This window comes from Carassius auratus, chromosome 19, assembly GCF_003368295.1.
Source record: "Carassius auratus strain Wakin chromosome 19, ASM336829v1, whole genome shotgun sequence".
Classification (NCBI taxonomy): domain Eukaryota; kingdom Metazoa; phylum Chordata; class Actinopteri; order Cypriniformes; family Cyprinidae; genus Carassius; species Carassius auratus.
In genome coordinates, this window is record NC_039261.1 from 2,648,992 (window position 1) to 2,667,112 (window position 18,121).

Sequence of the window (18,121 nt, forward strand, 5' to 3'; positions counted from 1 at the left end):
TATAATGAAAAATATAACGGCAAAATAGACTATGTTTGACAGGTGCAATATTTGAAAATCGATAATTATTAATTTATTTTTTAAATTACATTTATGTCTGTATTTATGTCAACCTATAGACTTTCAAACATCAAAGTGTCATGAATTAATATGTATTTGTGTACAAAATGTCATATAAATATATTTTCCTATTCTATTTTGCCTGGAAACGCTTCCAACACGCTTGCGTGTAGCGTGAAAAATAGGCGTTGGTTCTATTTCTAGCATGCATGCGTTTTCCGCGCATCTCACACAGGCAGTCTGCAAGCTCTAACCTGTTAACATGGGAGTCGAATTAAAAACATACACGCAATGCGGCTGAGACGCTTTTGCCCATGCATCCAGTGTGTCGCCGTCCTTAGAATCAGCTGCAGGAAAGGATTTGCGCTGAACGCAGAGACTTCCGTCACTTAATATGTTCATCTGGAAACACAAAAATGTACCTATGTTCCGCGCACAAAATATTGCATTCCGTCATTAGGTACACACATGCACCGTACCGAAAGCCCTGTACCGAAACGGCCCGGTACGAATACACGTACCGTTACACCCCTATACGAAACTCATGCAAAAATTCAAATATTAAATGGAAAAAAAAAATATATATATATATATTATGCGGTTAATGGCAATTTCACATTTTCAATTCTGTTTTGGAACTATCAGATTGGATTTTGTTACTGTTTTTAGTCATGTTCCTGCCAAAATGTAGTTTGTTTCCATTCCTTTCAGAGGCCTGGTTCATGCATTCCCCACAGAAACCAAACCTATGGCACTAACATTGATATCGTCAGGATCAGCTACAGGAAAACTTTACATTGTAGCATATATTGAATGCATTTAGTACAGTTTCTAGTTGATATACTAGTGGCCATAGTAAAACCTTGGTTTTGGTTGCCTATTATGTCAAGTCCAAGCCACTACATTTTCAAAGAGGACAAAATTTATTACACAACCCACAGAGTAGAACATCCGAGGACTGATCCTAGATCAGCGTTTTCCTCCGAGACGCTCGCAGCAGCGTCCGTGCCCAGATGTGACAGTTTTGTTCATTGTGCTCAGAGCTTTGGAGGTGAGCGCTGCTTTAGAAAGAGATCTGTGATTGTTTGCAGGGGTCCGGGGAGTGTCTCTGACCAGCTGGCATTGCCATCTTCATCCATTCTCATGCAACTCGCTATTCAAGCGCTGCCTGAGCAGCCGGCAGCTCGGTAAATGCCAAAATCTGCATCGCCTCCGAGCTCCAAAGAACACACAGGCAGTGAGCCTGCAGGGTTTAAACCCATGAGAGCGACACAGGAAGGGGAAGAGGATGAAAGGGAAATGAGAATGAAAGCCGAGATGATACAGACGGAACTGAATATTTGCTTTTTGTTGCGTAAAAAAAGAATGTTTTGGCTGCGACCTGCTGCTGCCCTTCAAATACCAGTCAAGGTGACTGTGGTTAAGAGTCACGTCACATCAACACAAAACCCAGGAATTGATGCAACAAAGTGATTTTTTTTTAAACAGTGGGATGAAAGAGCAAATAAACTAATGAGCTTATTTAGATCAAGGCCGATTTGACACGCAACTGTCACAGCTCCTCTCAAAGATAGCGTGAGCTACCCTGCCGCTTCCAAAAGAATCAAAACCATTGATGCAAAACAGTGATTAAAATGCACATTTTGGTACTTTTTCTTCCATTTTTTATTTCTATTTTTTGCATTTGAATGTTGTGCTGGCATGCCCATGAAACCAGCGTGATCTCATTAGTATTCATACATGAAGCAGAGCATTTATTTTTCATTTGGATAGACCCTGATGGGTACATTCTATATACAAATATTTAAGTCCTTTGTTGAAGTTCATAGATTGTTGCACTTATGGAAAATGTGAACACTGAGTTTGTGCTTTTTATGATAAATAAGATTAACTAAATGTTCAACGCCATTAAATTGATTAAATGTGATTATAACATTGACCGTATTGCCAAGAACAAAAATTTCAATTTGTTTTTCATTTATTTTTATTTTACAAAATGAGATTTAAAACCAATTAAAAATTAAATGTGTCCTTTTATTATTGCTTTGAAAAAAACTATGTTTCTTTTTGAAACTGAAATATAACACTATAATAATATACTAAAATAGCACTTGGATGTTTATTGCTCTTTTGTTGGTTTTAATTGCTTCTGTTGTCCTCATTTATAAGTCGCTATGGATAAAAGTGTCTGCAAAATAACACAATTTTAATATAATGTAAATAAAACTAAATTAAAATAAATATTTAACACAAATAAAATAAATCTCTTCATATAAACAAAATAAGGCTTTGTCTGTTCTCTTTTTCCATTTAAAATTAGAGCCAGGCAACCACTGCATTTTAATCACGATCCAAACAAAGATGCTGCATACATGCAACATGAGCAGTTTTTAATCTAGATTATATCATTTTCAAATTTGAAACAAAAAACAGAATGGTTTGACTTCAGTTTTGTGAAACTATACATAAAAAATATGTGCATGAAACAAGACGCAGATTCACTTTCTGGCAGCAGGTGGCACTTAAAGCGTTTCCTTGGTTACTGCCGTAAACAAAGCAGCATTAATGTTACGGAGGAGAGTCAGAGTCGTTCGGATCCAAATGCAGAGCTTTATTTAAGAATGGTCAAACAGGCAGAAATCAGAAATGGCGTCAGGTGTGTCAGGAATAACCAGAGTCGAAACCAGAAACAAGCATAGAATCATAGAATAAGAGTCGAAATACACAGTCCAAAGATCAAACACAGGAATGACAAACACAGGGAGAAATGCTTGGAAATGTTAGACAGGCTAAACAAGACTTCGCAAACTGGTGGAGTGAGTGTGCTGCTTATGTGTGTGTGTTAGCTGAAATGAGGTGCAGGTGTGCAATCAGTACCAGGAATGAGGCAGGATGGGAAATGGAGTTCTTGAATGAGTCCTGAGTGGAGGGCCCTCTACTGAAGATCATGGGCACTCCAGCTAATGATCATGACAATTAATATGCATCATATACAGGCAAGATGAAAAAAAACAACAAAAAAAACATAAACTTTTCTAAAGAGATTCAGTTCCCCTCAGACATACATTCATATAAACTCCTACCCCTAACTTAATAGCGATTTGTTTAGCATCTTTTTATTGGCTACTAAAATGTCGTTAAAATATCTATTTAAATAGTGGGCATACTCCGTTACAAACTGTGATTTAAATGTAACGAAGTAGACTATTTGGCTTAATTTGTACAAGTACATATCTAAAAATATACTCAAAAGTAAAATACCCCCCAAAAACTATTTAATTACAATAATGTGAGTAGTTGTAATTCGTTTCCTCCACCACTGCCCAGCACTACATACATGTATGTTTTTATGTATACAGTATGCATAAATATTATATCTGTGGGTGTATTTCAATACAAATAGTAAAAAAACAGCAGTGGCATCAGGCTGATGAAACCCAGAGGACAGCAGGGGCAGATTGTTGATTTCGGAGTTTAAGAAGGGATTTTAAGGAAGCGGATGAGGAAATGAAGTTGAAACCAGCCCTGGCTTCCCCGTGCCTCTGTGTGTGTTTGATAAGATCGTGTGCTGGTCCCGCGGGTCTGGCTCTCGGCAGGGTGATGGAAATGCAGCGCTGCTCCTAATCTCCTAATGTATGTTCCTTCGTCCTTGGCCGGGGCACATGGGAGAAAGATGGGGCCTTATCAGCGTTTATGAATTTATGGAAAATATTTCTGCACTGACAGTTTTCAGCCCCCTCTCTCTCTTGATTTCCCTCCGTCGTTCTCTCACCCACCCACTCGCTCGCTTTCTCTCGCACTTTCCTCTAGCGCTCCCGACCAACTTCATACGAGTTTCAGCGGAGGACGGGAATCTTGGCAAAGTGGTTGGCAGGAGTTACTCTGTATCGGAGGGCTGTTGCTAGAATTAAGGCCACATACGTTGACAAGCCAATGACGTTGATATAAAGTCTATTTATACACACACTTTTACATGAAATGAGTTCTTTGCCACACTGAACTGAGCAAGATATGACAAGAAAACATGGTAAAGTTAATGAGCTAATGACTGAACTTTAAACAAGGACACTCTTAATATAATTTATGTTCTCGGTTGTTATTGATGTTATTATCAGGGTTAATTAAAGAATCTACCGGCGACACTGATGTTGTCTACCTGTCAAGTTGTTAGTAGACATTACGTTGTGCTAATAATCTTCATGCCATGTCATCTCTCATGGCTTATTTGTACCTGGGTGCATTTTTTAGCGAGACATGACATATCCCTGCAGTTTCCAAAAGAAATGGACACTAGAGGCAGTAAAACTCTGACACCTTTTATTCCTTTTCACACAAATATACATAGTTTTGATTAGTAAAGAGTAATTTTCGCACAATTACTTGAAGAATATCATGTTATGATGTCAAGACAATATTAATATGCTGGGAGATTTGGAAACTGATGCGTTTGAATGTTAGCTTCGCATATACCCAGCTTCGTATCTATTGGTTTTCATAGAGAGTAGGTTTGTTCGGTAAGCTCACGGAGTACAGAGAGGCAAGGAGCTCCAGATTGAATCCAGTGTAACCACTGTTCAACAGAGCAGTTCAAATCTGCATATAATGAAGTTCAAATGGCACGGTTGAATCAACAAATGTGTTTTTATATTGCATTTGTTAACACTATACGGTAGGTTTAGGGTTGGGTTTGGTGTAGGGCATATTTTGTCTTAAAGTGTTGACACTTACATTCAGAATCTATGAGGCAAGTGTCTTGAAGTGTTAAAATCTGAAATGTGCAGTTTAAATATTTTTTATTTGAGTGTTTCTGCATTATATGAGTGGCTTTGGTATCGGTACTCTGTATCGGCAAGTAACAAAAATAAAAGCATCAGTATTTGCCGAGTACTGTAAAAAGTGGTATCGGTGCATCCCTATTATTTATTTATTTAATTGATCACACTTTATTTTAAGGTCCAATTCCCACTATATATATATATATATATATATATATATATATATATATATATATATATATATATATATATATATATATATATATATATATATATATATATATATATATATATATATAAACTATGACGTTTGCCTCAATAAACTCCCAATTTGCTGCTTATTAATAGGTAGTAAGGTATTTGTTAAATTTAGGTATTGGATTGGATTAGGGATAAGAATATGGTCATACAGAATATCTGCTTTATAAGTACTAATAAACAGTCAATATGTTAATAATAGTCATGTTAATAGTGAGAATTGGTCCCTATACTAAAGTGTTACCATATGAATGAATGAGTAAAGGAAAGACTTTTTTTTATTCTCTTTTAAAATCACAGAAGTAGCCTGTAGGTCTTTAAAGGGATTGCCCACCCCAACATTAAACATCATTTATCATTTATTTAATCTCATGTCCTAAACACGCATGACTCTCTTTGTTCTGTGGTACACAAACAAAGCTATTTTGAAGAATGTTATTATCTAAGGTTTGTACAAAAAAAAAAAAAAAAAATACAATGGAAGTCAGTGGGGACTGAAACTGTTTAGTTATTAGCGCTTTTCAAAATATCCTCAGTATGACATTATGACATTAAGATGAGTAAATGATTATTAAATGATGGAATTTACATTGATTTATTTTTGGAATACCCCCTAAAGTCGTTCTGAACTCAGAATGCTCTTTTACCAGATTCCTGTCATGTTTAGGTTACTGCGTTACACTGTTTCATTATATAAAGTGTTATCAGTAAATAAGGAACAGTCAGATTTCCAGCAGCGCTCTGCCACGATTCATTTGCCTGACCTCCCATCTCTCCTCTGCCACCTGTCAGGGCCTGAAAATGGGCTCCAGAAAAACGAGTGTGTGAAATTTCATTTGGGTCATGGTCCCTGGCGCTCACACCCTTCATCTGAGAGGAGGCAGGCTCCTACATGCACCGCCAGAGGAAGGAGGGGGAGAGGGAAATTAATAACTTCTGAGAAATGGACCCAGAGCCTCCAGGAAGCTCAGCCGTGATTACAGCAGCATGTGTGGCGGGTGCGAGCCGAGCTGGGATTGTATGTTAGAGGTGTTTGTAGGGTTCAGACATTATTATTTCAGACTTTGAAGTGTATCAAGCCGTACCGGCCACCGAAGATCTTGGGTTCTGAACATCCTAATTTAGGATGTCTGAAACAGTAAAAAGTAAAAAAAATAAAAAACCAGGTTAACAATATTATTCACAGAAAGTGCCAGCTCTGGAACAAACAATTACATATATTTAAAGTCAATAAAAAAAATAAAATAAATAAATAAATATATAATTACAAATCATTTTACTTCCATAACGGGGCATACTTGAGACAGGTATTCCAAACAGTGATGTCTTTTTTTGGTAACACTTTATTTTAAGGTTTCCTTGTTGCATGTCAGATGTACTTGCTATAATAATAACAACAACACTTAATTATGCATAATTACGTGCAAATAACTCTAAGCCAAACACTAATGCTAAACCTAACCATATAGTAAGTACATGTAGTTTATTAATATTACTCAGTACATAAATCGAAAAATGGCACTGTAACGAGGACACCTTAAAATAAAGTGTAACCTCTTTTTTTATTTGCTGTTATCATATAGTTATCCACATACTCAATTCTGGTTGGTAATTTGTTTCCTATCAATATGAGATAAAATATAAATAACAGATGCAACATAAAGCATTATCTGGTAACTCTTTAGAATAATGTTTCTTGATACTGCGTAACTAATAAGGACTTATTGAAAAACTAACAGGTGATTATTCATTAAGATTTAACTCACTACTGTTAACTACTAAGGAAGACGTGTTAACTAATCAGTATGTAATATAATTTTATGATTGTGTTACACAACAGTTAGCTAATCAATAACTCATATATTCTGTCATACCTCCTGAAGAACTACTATTAATTATCTACTAATTAAGTTCCAAGAAATATAACCATGAAATAACTACTACTGAACAGTTTTACGCAAATAGTCACTATAATAATCAGGTTGTGGACCACATATCAAGTACTTGAGTAAAAGTACAGATGCGTCAATAGAATACTTCAGTAAAAATACAAGTAGGCCTATTCATTTTCAAAATTACTTGAGTAAAAGGACAAGTATAAAGTACTACTACAGTAGCAACTCTGTTACATACCACTTATTAGCCTATAATGGAAATGAAATATGCATTTTGCATATTTTAGCATTTGTGTTTGCTTTTACGGTAAATGTTTAACTTTTGATTATAAAATGTTTGTTAAAATAGTTTAAATATGGGCAGTGTACATGTTAAAATGGAATAAAAAATGCTATATTAATAAATGTTCTCAACAGAAATAAAGATCTTAAACAAGTTGTCATGTATTTTACAAAGTTTATGATTCCTTTTATAGGTTTTTTTAGAGTGCGTTTGATTTTATTAAAAATTATGTAGTAATTATTATTTACTAATAGGTTCACTTTAGAATACTGTTTCAGGTTCCAAGTAATTCCTGCAAAATTATCTGATAAGTCTTTATTAATTACTAAAGGCTTCACTATAATTTCAGTTTAGAATAGGCCTAATGTTTCAGGTGTGAAGTACGGAACCCATTAGAAATTAATAAATAATTATCAAATAATTCTGCAGGACCTATGTTCTCACTTTAGAATACTGTTTCAGGTTCTAATAATAGTTTATTCATTTTTAATGGGTTCCCAATATTTACACTTGAGAATGGTAGAAGGTAAGTTATGGCAAGGCACTGGAGTCATGGTGGAATTCCTACCGGAAGCCAATTTCTTACAAAACACACTCACAAAACAATTCACTACACAGACAAATCCTCTATAAAATGTACTGCATTTATTAATATTGCATTTTCATACTACTACTACTTTCGCTACATTTATATGAAAGGGTCACAATTCAATGTAATTGCGTATAACTGTTAATTAGTAGTTAGTTACTTCATAGTTATTTTTTTCTAAACTTAATTAGTAGATAATTAATAGTAGTTCTTCAGGAGGTATGACAGATTACATTAGTTATTGATTAGCTAACTGTTACTTAACACAATCATAAAACTGTATTACATACTGATTATTTGACATATCTTACTTAGTAGTTAACAGTAGTGAGTTAGTTCTTCAATAATTCCTTAATAGTTATGCAGTAAGAAACAGTATTCTGAAGTGTTACCCATTAACTAAATTAAATCTTTTAAATTTGAAAATTCAAAAGATAAAATTACTCTATGGAAATACATATAAGCTTAAACTGAACTAAAACTTGATTACACATTAATAATAATAATAATGATGATGATAAAAGCATTTAACAAAATTCACACCATTTTTATTAAATATATATATATATATATATATATATATATATATATATATATATATATATATGTATATATATATATATATATATATATATATATATATATATATATATATATATATATATATATATAAAATGTAAAGCTAATTCAAAATATTAATAACTATAATAGATTATATAAACGAAAATAGTATTTTTTATTTTTATTTAAAAAAAAAAATAAGTGAAAGAACATGTATGTATTTCTTTCTAAAATAAATAAGAGTAGATTTTCATTCAGTGTTGACTTTAAGCATGAAAAACTACATTAGGTTTGTTAGTTTACTTTATCTGAGCAACACACCAAATTATAACTGATCACAAATTTGGAGGAAACTGTATAAGTTTTGCACCCAATTTCTATTCAGAATGCTGCATCCAAAGTTGCTAAAATTGCCAGTATAGGTAAAAGTTTTATTCTGTTGCTGTGAGTTCTCCCAGGATGCAACACTTTTTTTCATTTGTGACTGTCATAGCGATTCACCGCAGGCACTGATGCTCATTCAGACCCTGATCTGCATAAAGACTGTCAGATGGACTTTTGATTTAAGAAGCTTCTTTTATCCTCTGTTCTCTTTAAGCCGCAGCTCTAAAGTCCGTTCCATAAGAGCGCCCATGCATACAAACCTGACACTCAGTCTAAAAACAAGCGCTCATGTTCTCTTCTGGACGATGGAGCTGCAAACTTGTTCTCCATTGGGTTGTTGTTTGAAACAGTCAAGCGTAAGAAACAACATGCTTTAAATTTCAAATGCAGATGGAGGGCAGCTGTTGACCTTCGATGGGAGTTATTTGCAATGGACTTCAGTAATAAAAAAGTTTTCATTACTGGACCCATATGTGCCTTTTTTTGTTTTGTTTTTTTAGTTCATGCTCAATTTCTGGTTGGACATATACCTTTATGCTACCATGTAAAATGTGGAACGTGAATATGTTGAGTGTAAACAATATTATGGTATAAAATATGGCATTTGGTATAAAATACAGGGTAAAATATCCGTGAAGTAAATGTTTTATCATGTTTATGTCATAATATATTTCACAGTTTTCTATTACAAATCAATCTTGTAATGGGTTTAGTGCTTAAACACATGCTTTCTTGACTTCTAGCTAGATTTGCCTTATAACACCCTTACATAAAAAAATAAAAAAATAAATAAATAAAAAATTATTACACATGTACAATCGTGTTAAAATCACACATTTCACATGAGTTTCACATGTGTTTCACATATTTTTCATGTGATTTTCAACATGTTGTTTATGCGTTTTCTCTGTAAAGAAAAGATTCAAACCTCCGCCACCCGGCATGGGAGGCAATTGTGCTAAGAAATACACTAAAGTTTTCCAGCTCCCTTCTTCAGGCCAAAAGAGTGAAGTTTGCATATATAGCTCATACTAGCTCTCCTTCAATACACTCACTCCAATCCGGGTCATGGCACCAGTGTGCTACCTGCACCACTCTCAGAGGCATGCGGTGGCATTGAAAACAATTGCAGACCTAAACAGATCTAGAACACCTCTTGAGACCAAGAAAGTTAAGTTGTTTTTGTTCATAATGTATAGCTTTTTCTAGCTGCTATCACATCTATCAGGGTCACGGCACCAATCTGTTATACAAGGACTGTGTAATTTGTCATCAAAAAGGATTGGCATCCTTATTTTGGTTTCTTTAACTTTGCTTGTCTGTTTTTGCACTCTGGCTCATCGAGTCTCTGTGGGTTCTGGTGCCATTTTAAAATTAATAAATTGATGTTTTTCAGTTGATAAAAAGGAAAAGCTGAACAGACGCCTTCCTGACTGATGTTATAACAACTATAGGTTGATTTTTATGAATTGCAAAAATAAAACAAGAATCGAAAGACTCAGAATCATTGTAAATGTCTGCCACCTGTTATGGCAATTGAAAATTCTGAAATGGAACAAACACCATTCAAGTTAGATATGCTGTTGTGCATATTAAATGAAAAGACATCAAGCAATCAAAATCATTTTACCAGCACTGAGACGCAACACTCAGTATTTTGTGTTTGTTGTGTTGTATCTGTGAAACATTTGTTAGATTTCTTTAATCTATACCTGTTGATTTTTCGCTGTATGTAATGCTGTTTTTGTGGTATTCCTGGTGGCAGACACTAGAGGTTTTATATCTGTGTCAGCTTGATTAATAATGTTGGAGTACCCAAGCAGAGCTGCCATCATCACTGCACTGATTGCACCTGCTTTATACTACATTAGCCACAGTGAACTCTGCCCTGCCCCAACGCCACTGCAATCATTTATGCTCACTGTGTATAATTGTGATTTTAGCTAGAGCTGCATCCCAGCCGTCCAACACAAAGGTTGATGTGTAACTTATAGGCTATATATGTGTATTAGTGTTGAGGATTTTTCGGTGACTCTTTCTGAAGGTTTCATTATTACACCCAATATCTGCCAAAAAGTGACTCTACAAATAAGTGAGTTGTTGCATAGTTCACTCAACTGTTTTGTTCAGAAAGTCTGATTAGTTAAGGAATGATACAGCATTTATGTGCACTGCTTGGACACATGCAGTGGTTGATTCTTTTTTATCTAGTGCTAAGTAAATGAAGAAATTAACAATCTCTCTCTCCCTGTCTCTCTCCAGGCTCCTACATGCTGGTGAACTCTTCTCAGTATGGTGCAGGACAGCGGGCTCAGCTCATGTTACGTCCGCTGAGTGAGAACGACACACACTGTGTGCAGTTCAGTTATTTTCTGTACAGCCGAGACGGACACAGTCCCGGGGTCCTAACCGTGTATGTGCGTGTAAACGGTGGCTCGCGGGGAAATGCGGTGTGGAATGTGTCCGGATCTCAGGGGCGGCAGTGGCATCAGGTGGAGCTGGCCGTCAGCACCTTCTGGCCCAGCGAGTACCAGGTGAGACCAGTGTCCAGTGTCTTTACTGAAACTTTTGATCAATGTAATGTGTCCTCGATAAATAAATGTTTTAATATATTAATAAATCACTGACCTCAAACTTTTAAAAATGTATCAAAACACTGTAATATATATAATACATTCCTTGACCATAAGAAACTGGCTGTTTTTTTGCTACTGTTCCTTTAAGAGCATGTATGTAAATTATTTCTGTTGCGATTGGCTAACCTTCCTAATAGTTTAGGTGCAGTTGCTTAATATTAAGTTTTATTTTTTTATATAAAACATAGGTGGTCACATGTTAATGTGCTTATGCCTGCAAAAAATTATACAATGCATTTAATTTATGGCAACATTTTTTCATTATTATTTTTTCACCGCCAACAGTTTTTAGTTAGTTACCCTTTGGTTAATAAACATGCCACTAAAAAGTTGTCAAACCTGTAAAAGTCCATCACTCTTACAGTACTTGCTTCTGATTTCAATATATACCAAATAAAAAATAAAAAAAATAAACAAAAATAAATAAATACATTTCTGTTTTAGTTTTGACATGTTGTTTGGGAGGCTCGGAAAGAGATCTTTAGATTGTGTAATATAGTACAATAAACTCTTATTTCAAAATAGAAACTAAAATCCATGGGTTATACCTTTTACATGTTGACATTTACAGTAGTGGGTATATACATCATTTCCTGTAATTTCCTGCTCCTGTATATACAGTCTGTGCTCATAAGTTTACACACACCTCGCAGAATGTGCAAAATGTTAATAATTGAAACAAATTAAGATGGTTCATAAAAAAATGGGAAGTATTTTTTTTATTGTATTTATTTATTTTATTTTTTTTATGTAGTGCTGTCCTGAATAAGCTATTTCACATAACAGCTGTTTATATATACTCCACAAGATTTATAAAAATTACCCTATTCAAAAGTTTACATACCCTTGAATCCTAATACTTTCCTGGATGATCCACATGTTTTTATATTTTGTGATAGTTTGTGATAGAGTCCGTTGTTGGTCATGCACAGTTTAACTGCCTGCTGTTCTTCAGAAAAATCCCCCAGCTCCTGCACATTCTTTGGTTTTCCAGCATCTTCTGCATATTTGAAAACTTTCCAGAAGTGACTGTATCTATATACCAACAAACGCATATATATATATTTTTTTTTACCCCAACACTAAATAGTCTATTATCTTCAGCTCTTGGCTCTGGTCAGAGGGTGTGTTATTGAGTCACTTGTTCCTCTGATGTTTAGCGCACAAAACACTGTCACCTTGTTAAAGGCTATGATTAATAACTCTCCCCTCATTTGCTCTCCAAAAAAGCCTATAATGACTGGTAAGCTGAGTATGTGTGTGCGTATGTGAGCACAGAGTCAATTGACCCCCACTTGTGTGTGTGTGACCCGTTTGAAAGAGGAGGTCCAGTGTGGTTTCCATAACCCTGACCCGTATCGCTCCTCTCTCCATAAATCAGACCAGCTTTAATGAGATTACAGCCCTGCCACGATCAATGCGTGCACACACACACACACACACACACACACTCACTCACAAGTGCACTACAGGGTTCCCAGACAGACAATGTGAAGAAATGATCTTAGCCCTCTGTTTCTGTTGCTCGCTCTCAGTCTAATTTTTTCCTCTGTGGAGAATGGTGTCTGGTTTGTTCAGACGTGCTGTGGTGGAATACGCATGGAATTTGGGAAATTCGAGGTGTTTGCTTATGTGTGCGAGGCCTGTTAGTCAACTGTAGTTAGCTTGTAGTAATTGCCTGCAGTTATTTATGACAATGTAATTCATAATATGTAAGCGTGTGATGAATGTTGTGTGTAATTGTGTACGGGAATAGGGACAGATACAAATGCACATGAAGACATGGATAACTGCATTTGTATTGTCAAGAGCAGATAATGAGGCAGCAGAGCTGAGGAATAACAAACTCTGTAGTGAGCTGCCTACATAGAGAGACGTTTAAAGCGTCACAGGTGCAGCGGCAATACTGAGGCTGCTCTAAAATGTAGGCAGATGGCAATCTGAAGGCCATTATTTCACATCAAACGCTTCACAAAAAAGTGAAACATACCGCTGACGGATAGACCTTTCTAACCAGAAGCTGAAGGGAACATGCATAAGGCTGAAAGAAACACAAATTCACACTTTTAAACAGCTTTCAGCAATGCTGGCAAACACACACACACAAATAAAATAAATAAATGTTTAATTAAAGCCACAGTCATTTACGGTTGTTTGTATGGGTGGATTTGATCTTGAAAGGGCAGCAGCAAAGAAACTGGTAATTAAATTGAGATCAAATGCACAAATGATATTTGTATTTTTAAAGTATTATTTATTATTACAGGTTTGCATAATAAGGCTGGTATTCCACAATGCGTTTTTGTTCATTGATATGATGCATCTTGTTTTGTTTGAATGTAACAGGTAAAAAACATCTGTTGTATTAATTATTATTGGTTCTCTATATTAATAATAGCTACCATAGTTATCCAGTTATGTATTTATTTGTTGCTTAATTTTGTGGCAACCATGATACATTTATACAGGGTTATTTGATGAATAAAGTCCCTATATACATCATGTATTTGAAATAGAAATATTTTGTAACATTATATATATATAATAATTATGATAGTGTATTGTGGTTTCCACAAAAAAAACATTTTCAACTGATAATAATTAGAATTGTTTATTAAGCAGCAAATCAGCATATACAAATTTATTTCTAAAGGATCATTTCAAAATTCAGCTTTGATCACAGTAATAAATGGCATATCACAATACATTTACATAGAAAACAGGTATATTAAATTGTAATACTATTTAACAATATCGAACAAATAAATTGATAAGAGAGATGAGGACAGCGGTAAGAGGCTTCTTTCAAAAACATTTCAATATTTGACTGGTGATGTACTTCCATATTTCACCCTCTTTTTCCTCCATCCTTTCCTTCTGTTATCAGTGTTGGTTTGGCTTGTTTGTTCTCTCTCAGTTATGGCTCACGGGTCACTGGAAACCTCTTGGGCAGCTACACCCGGCTCACACAGATTAAATCAACTCACGTTTGCTCCCTTTGGGTGACAGTGCAGGAAAGAGAGAGGGCATGAGTGCTACATGAGTACCCGAGTGGGTCTGTAGATTTGAGATCAGCAGTCAGGCCCACTGGGCGGCAGCTTATATCTTATACCTATTAAGGATGTAATTTCCCCTCCTCCTTATCCTACCTGGGAAACCACAAAGGATCTGGATCATTCGGCTCCAGAACACAATGTCACCATTAAGACTGGTGTTGAGTTCTCCTTATGAGGCTTATATGACAAATTTGTGAAACCAATTTGAACAGTTAGCTTGCCAACCCTATGGACATCAGGCTTCGCGAAGCTGGCTGCGTACATGCTTTGCTTTAACTTAGAGGTTCCTAAAATTGTAATAAATCAAGCTCCCTTTAGAGGGATATCACTTCTGATAGACATCCCAACCAGCATGTGACGAGGCTACTGGATGAGACTAGTTTTTCGAAAGTTTAGCAGTACTATATTTTAAGTTTTTTTTTTTTTTTTTTTTGTTAATAAAAGTCTGTTATTTAAAGCTTGTGCAAATAAAGATATAATTACATAAACATGTTTTTTAAATCTGGCATAACAGAATGTGAGAAGAACCAAGCTAGCAGACAAATATCACAAATCACAAAGAGATATGTTTTCTATTACTTGGAGTAATATGACACCACACTAACTAAACTAAAACTAAACAATTTTTTGAATCATGCTGAGTTGAATCTTACTTTTAGAAAGTAATAGCAGGAACAAAATGCAAGCAAAGTAATTGAAACATAACTTGGACACGTAACTGAGCTTGCTAAAACTCCACAAGTCCACATCTTTAGTATGGTAATTAGTTTTAAATTTGGTGCGATCCAGCCTTGATGTTTAAACTCACATACAAACATAACATTTCATCTGTGGATCTTTTTTTTTTTTTTTTCGTCACGAGCCACAGATGCATGTGAAGAGAGTAGTCTGCAAAATTAGTATTTGTGAAGAAGGATCAAAAAAGGTTCACAAACCAGGACTGATTCTCAGTACGTCCAGAGTCCAATGCCAAGGTAGGTCGATGTGCTGCCCACAAGGCCTACTTTAGTTTAGAAATCTGAACTGCTACATTTTTATGCAGATGCAAAATTTCTAGCTATTTTTAGAAATGAGGGGGAATTGTGATTAGTTGTAAGTGCATCTGGATAAAAGTGCTTGAACAGTGAAAGCCTAGTAACCATATAGATTCCTCTGAAGTGTTCAGGATCATAGACTTCTTTCCTGAGAGCCAGCTGTATTCAAGGCTCTTGAGCCACACTGGGGTACCCCAGGTAACTGTCCTGGGCCCCTTTATGTTCATCCTATATGCAATGGATTTCCAGTATCCACCCCAGATGCATTGATGGTTGATTTCTTGAGCATCAGGAGACTAGTCATTATGCAGGGAGAACACGTGTTCCAAACAGAAGACTGTGATGGACAGACAACACAACTGAAGTGTTGGATAAAGGTCAGCGCAGAATCATTTTCTTGAGGGATTTCATTGTGTTTCTGAACGTTAGAACAGAACCGAATGTTTTCATCACCAAACAATCATGTCTGCTGGAGTTTGTTTCCACAACTTTCACTGTACCTGAGAGGAAAAATTGCATTCCACTCCAAGACCATGAATGAGTCCATACTACAGCTGTGAAAATACGCCTTCAAGGGACATTTGGAAAGGAATGTTTGCTATAATTTGATGATATTTCAATTATTATGTCATTTATGTAATATTTAACACACACACACACACACAATTTTTATGTTTTTAAAAGTAAGTTTATTCTGCTAACCAAGCCAAGCCACTTATCTGATCAAAATACAGTAAAAATTGTTGAATTGTGAAATATTTGTAGATCTTTGCAGCTAATGTGTTTGCCAAATGGAGCATTTTACTGACTTTACCAGGTGTATAACTAAACTAACAGTACATTACTTTGGGAGGGTTTTTGGCTCAGGCTAATTGAAATCAAAAAGTCCAACATAAGGCAAAACACAAGGATAAAGAACAGAGAAAAGAATGAAAGAATAAAGAAGCTGTTGTGAATATTCAGTGGGTTTTGTAACAGTCTGGCTGTGGCAGGCTGTTGTAATGAGCTTAGGAATGACTTTGACTCTTTTCCAAACACTTGCCCAGTAGATAATCATTTATCTTGTGTCCTCTTTACTACTTGCACATGACTGTCCCATTCCCAGCGGTCTTCTCTTGGCTGTCACTCGTCTTTGTGGTTCTATCTTTCATAGTTTTAGCCGCCAAGTACAGCTGTGTTTTCTAGCTGATTAGTCAAGTTTAATTGTTTATCTGGTACCTCATTTGTGTTGTGTAATGTTCTTTTATTCTCAGAGCACAGCTGCTCATATAAATCAAATCAAATGTTCAATCAAATCATGGTTAATGCTTTATATAAGCTCAACCACAGTGCCCTGGATGAAGTCGCTGTGGGGCACAATCATTCTGCCTGCACACATACAGCATTCTTGTTAATTTTTCCTTTCAGTAGCTTCCCGTTCATGATCCAGCTCCGTAAGCTATGAAACCTGACATGTTTTTAACATGCTTTGCTAATGGATGTAGCAAATAATTAATACAGATTGACTTCACCCCCCCACCTCCCCCACATATTTGAGTCATCGACACACCAACTGTATGTTTTAGCATGATTATGAACAGATTTGTGAATATAGTTCCCCCAAACGTCCGATGTCCAAGCATTCGGTGAATCTTTACTGAGAGCTTTGCTGGTTTTGTTTTGACAGGCTTTTTAAAGCGCATGCGGTCCAATTCATGTCGAGATGCATGAGTGCCTCTCTGAGATTCTCCAGGGGTTTGTGTGAGACGTGAATGGCATTGTCAACATTCCTTGGTTTTCCACGGCTTTTGTAAGACATGAAAAGGACCTTTTCCTGTTATTTGTGTTTGTGCTCCTGAGCTTGCCCTGATAAAACGCATCCGTACGCAGTATGCAACAGCGTCCCACTGGTGTAAATGAGATACTTCCGTTTGTATGCCATCCAGCAATTGTTTCCTGTCTGCAGTATTTTGATCTCTATCAAGTTGATCCTCCAGACATATGGGTGGGTTGAATACAGGAAATAAGAGCAATGAGATAAATGGATGCCAGTCACTGTGAGCTGCAGATTTGAAAAACCACCTTTCTCCGTCTGATGTGGATTGTGCTGCTGTCAGTGCTGTAGGTGTTGGAGATGACAAGGAGTCTTTATCAAATATTAACAATGCTACCAGCCCTTCTGTTTCGTCTAATGTTTTCTGCACACACACTGTACATATATCAGGGATGTGCACAATGGCCCAAAACACTAACCTCTTTTCCTGTTGTTTTGAGTGTAGGCCTATTTTGGTTTTGTTGTTGTGAATGTCCCAGCTGAGGTACAGGATGTGTACATTTCATATAAAAATGTTCAAGTTTTGATTGCCTTTGTGAGTTAATAAAAATGTAGATTGTTGAATAGGTACATAATATCGCTAAATCGAATGATATACGAATCGAATCATATCCTATCATAATCTTACTGTAGATATGAGAATCAATATCTCATTGTCTCATGACTAACCATCTGATTTGCACCTCTATTTTTTATTCACTGCAAGTGATTTATCATATTTTCCGGACTATATGTCACACTTTTTTTCATAGTTTGGCTGGTCCTGCGACTTATAGT

General features: G+C 35.8%; 1 protein-coding gene across 1 annotated transcript in view; it reads left to right on the plus strand.

The window, feature by feature from the left end:
- The window catches only part of LOC113119138 (receptor-type tyrosine-protein phosphatase U-like), a 217,742-nt gene that overhangs the window by 82,659 nt on the left and 116,962 nt on the right, over positions 1–18,121 (plus strand). Inside the window, exon 4 of the mRNA XM_026288370.1 lies at positions 11,068–11,339. Coding sequence (XP_026144155.1) covers positions 11,068–11,339 — 272 coding nt within the window. The remainder of the gene's footprint in view (positions 1–11,067; positions 11,340–18,121) is intronic.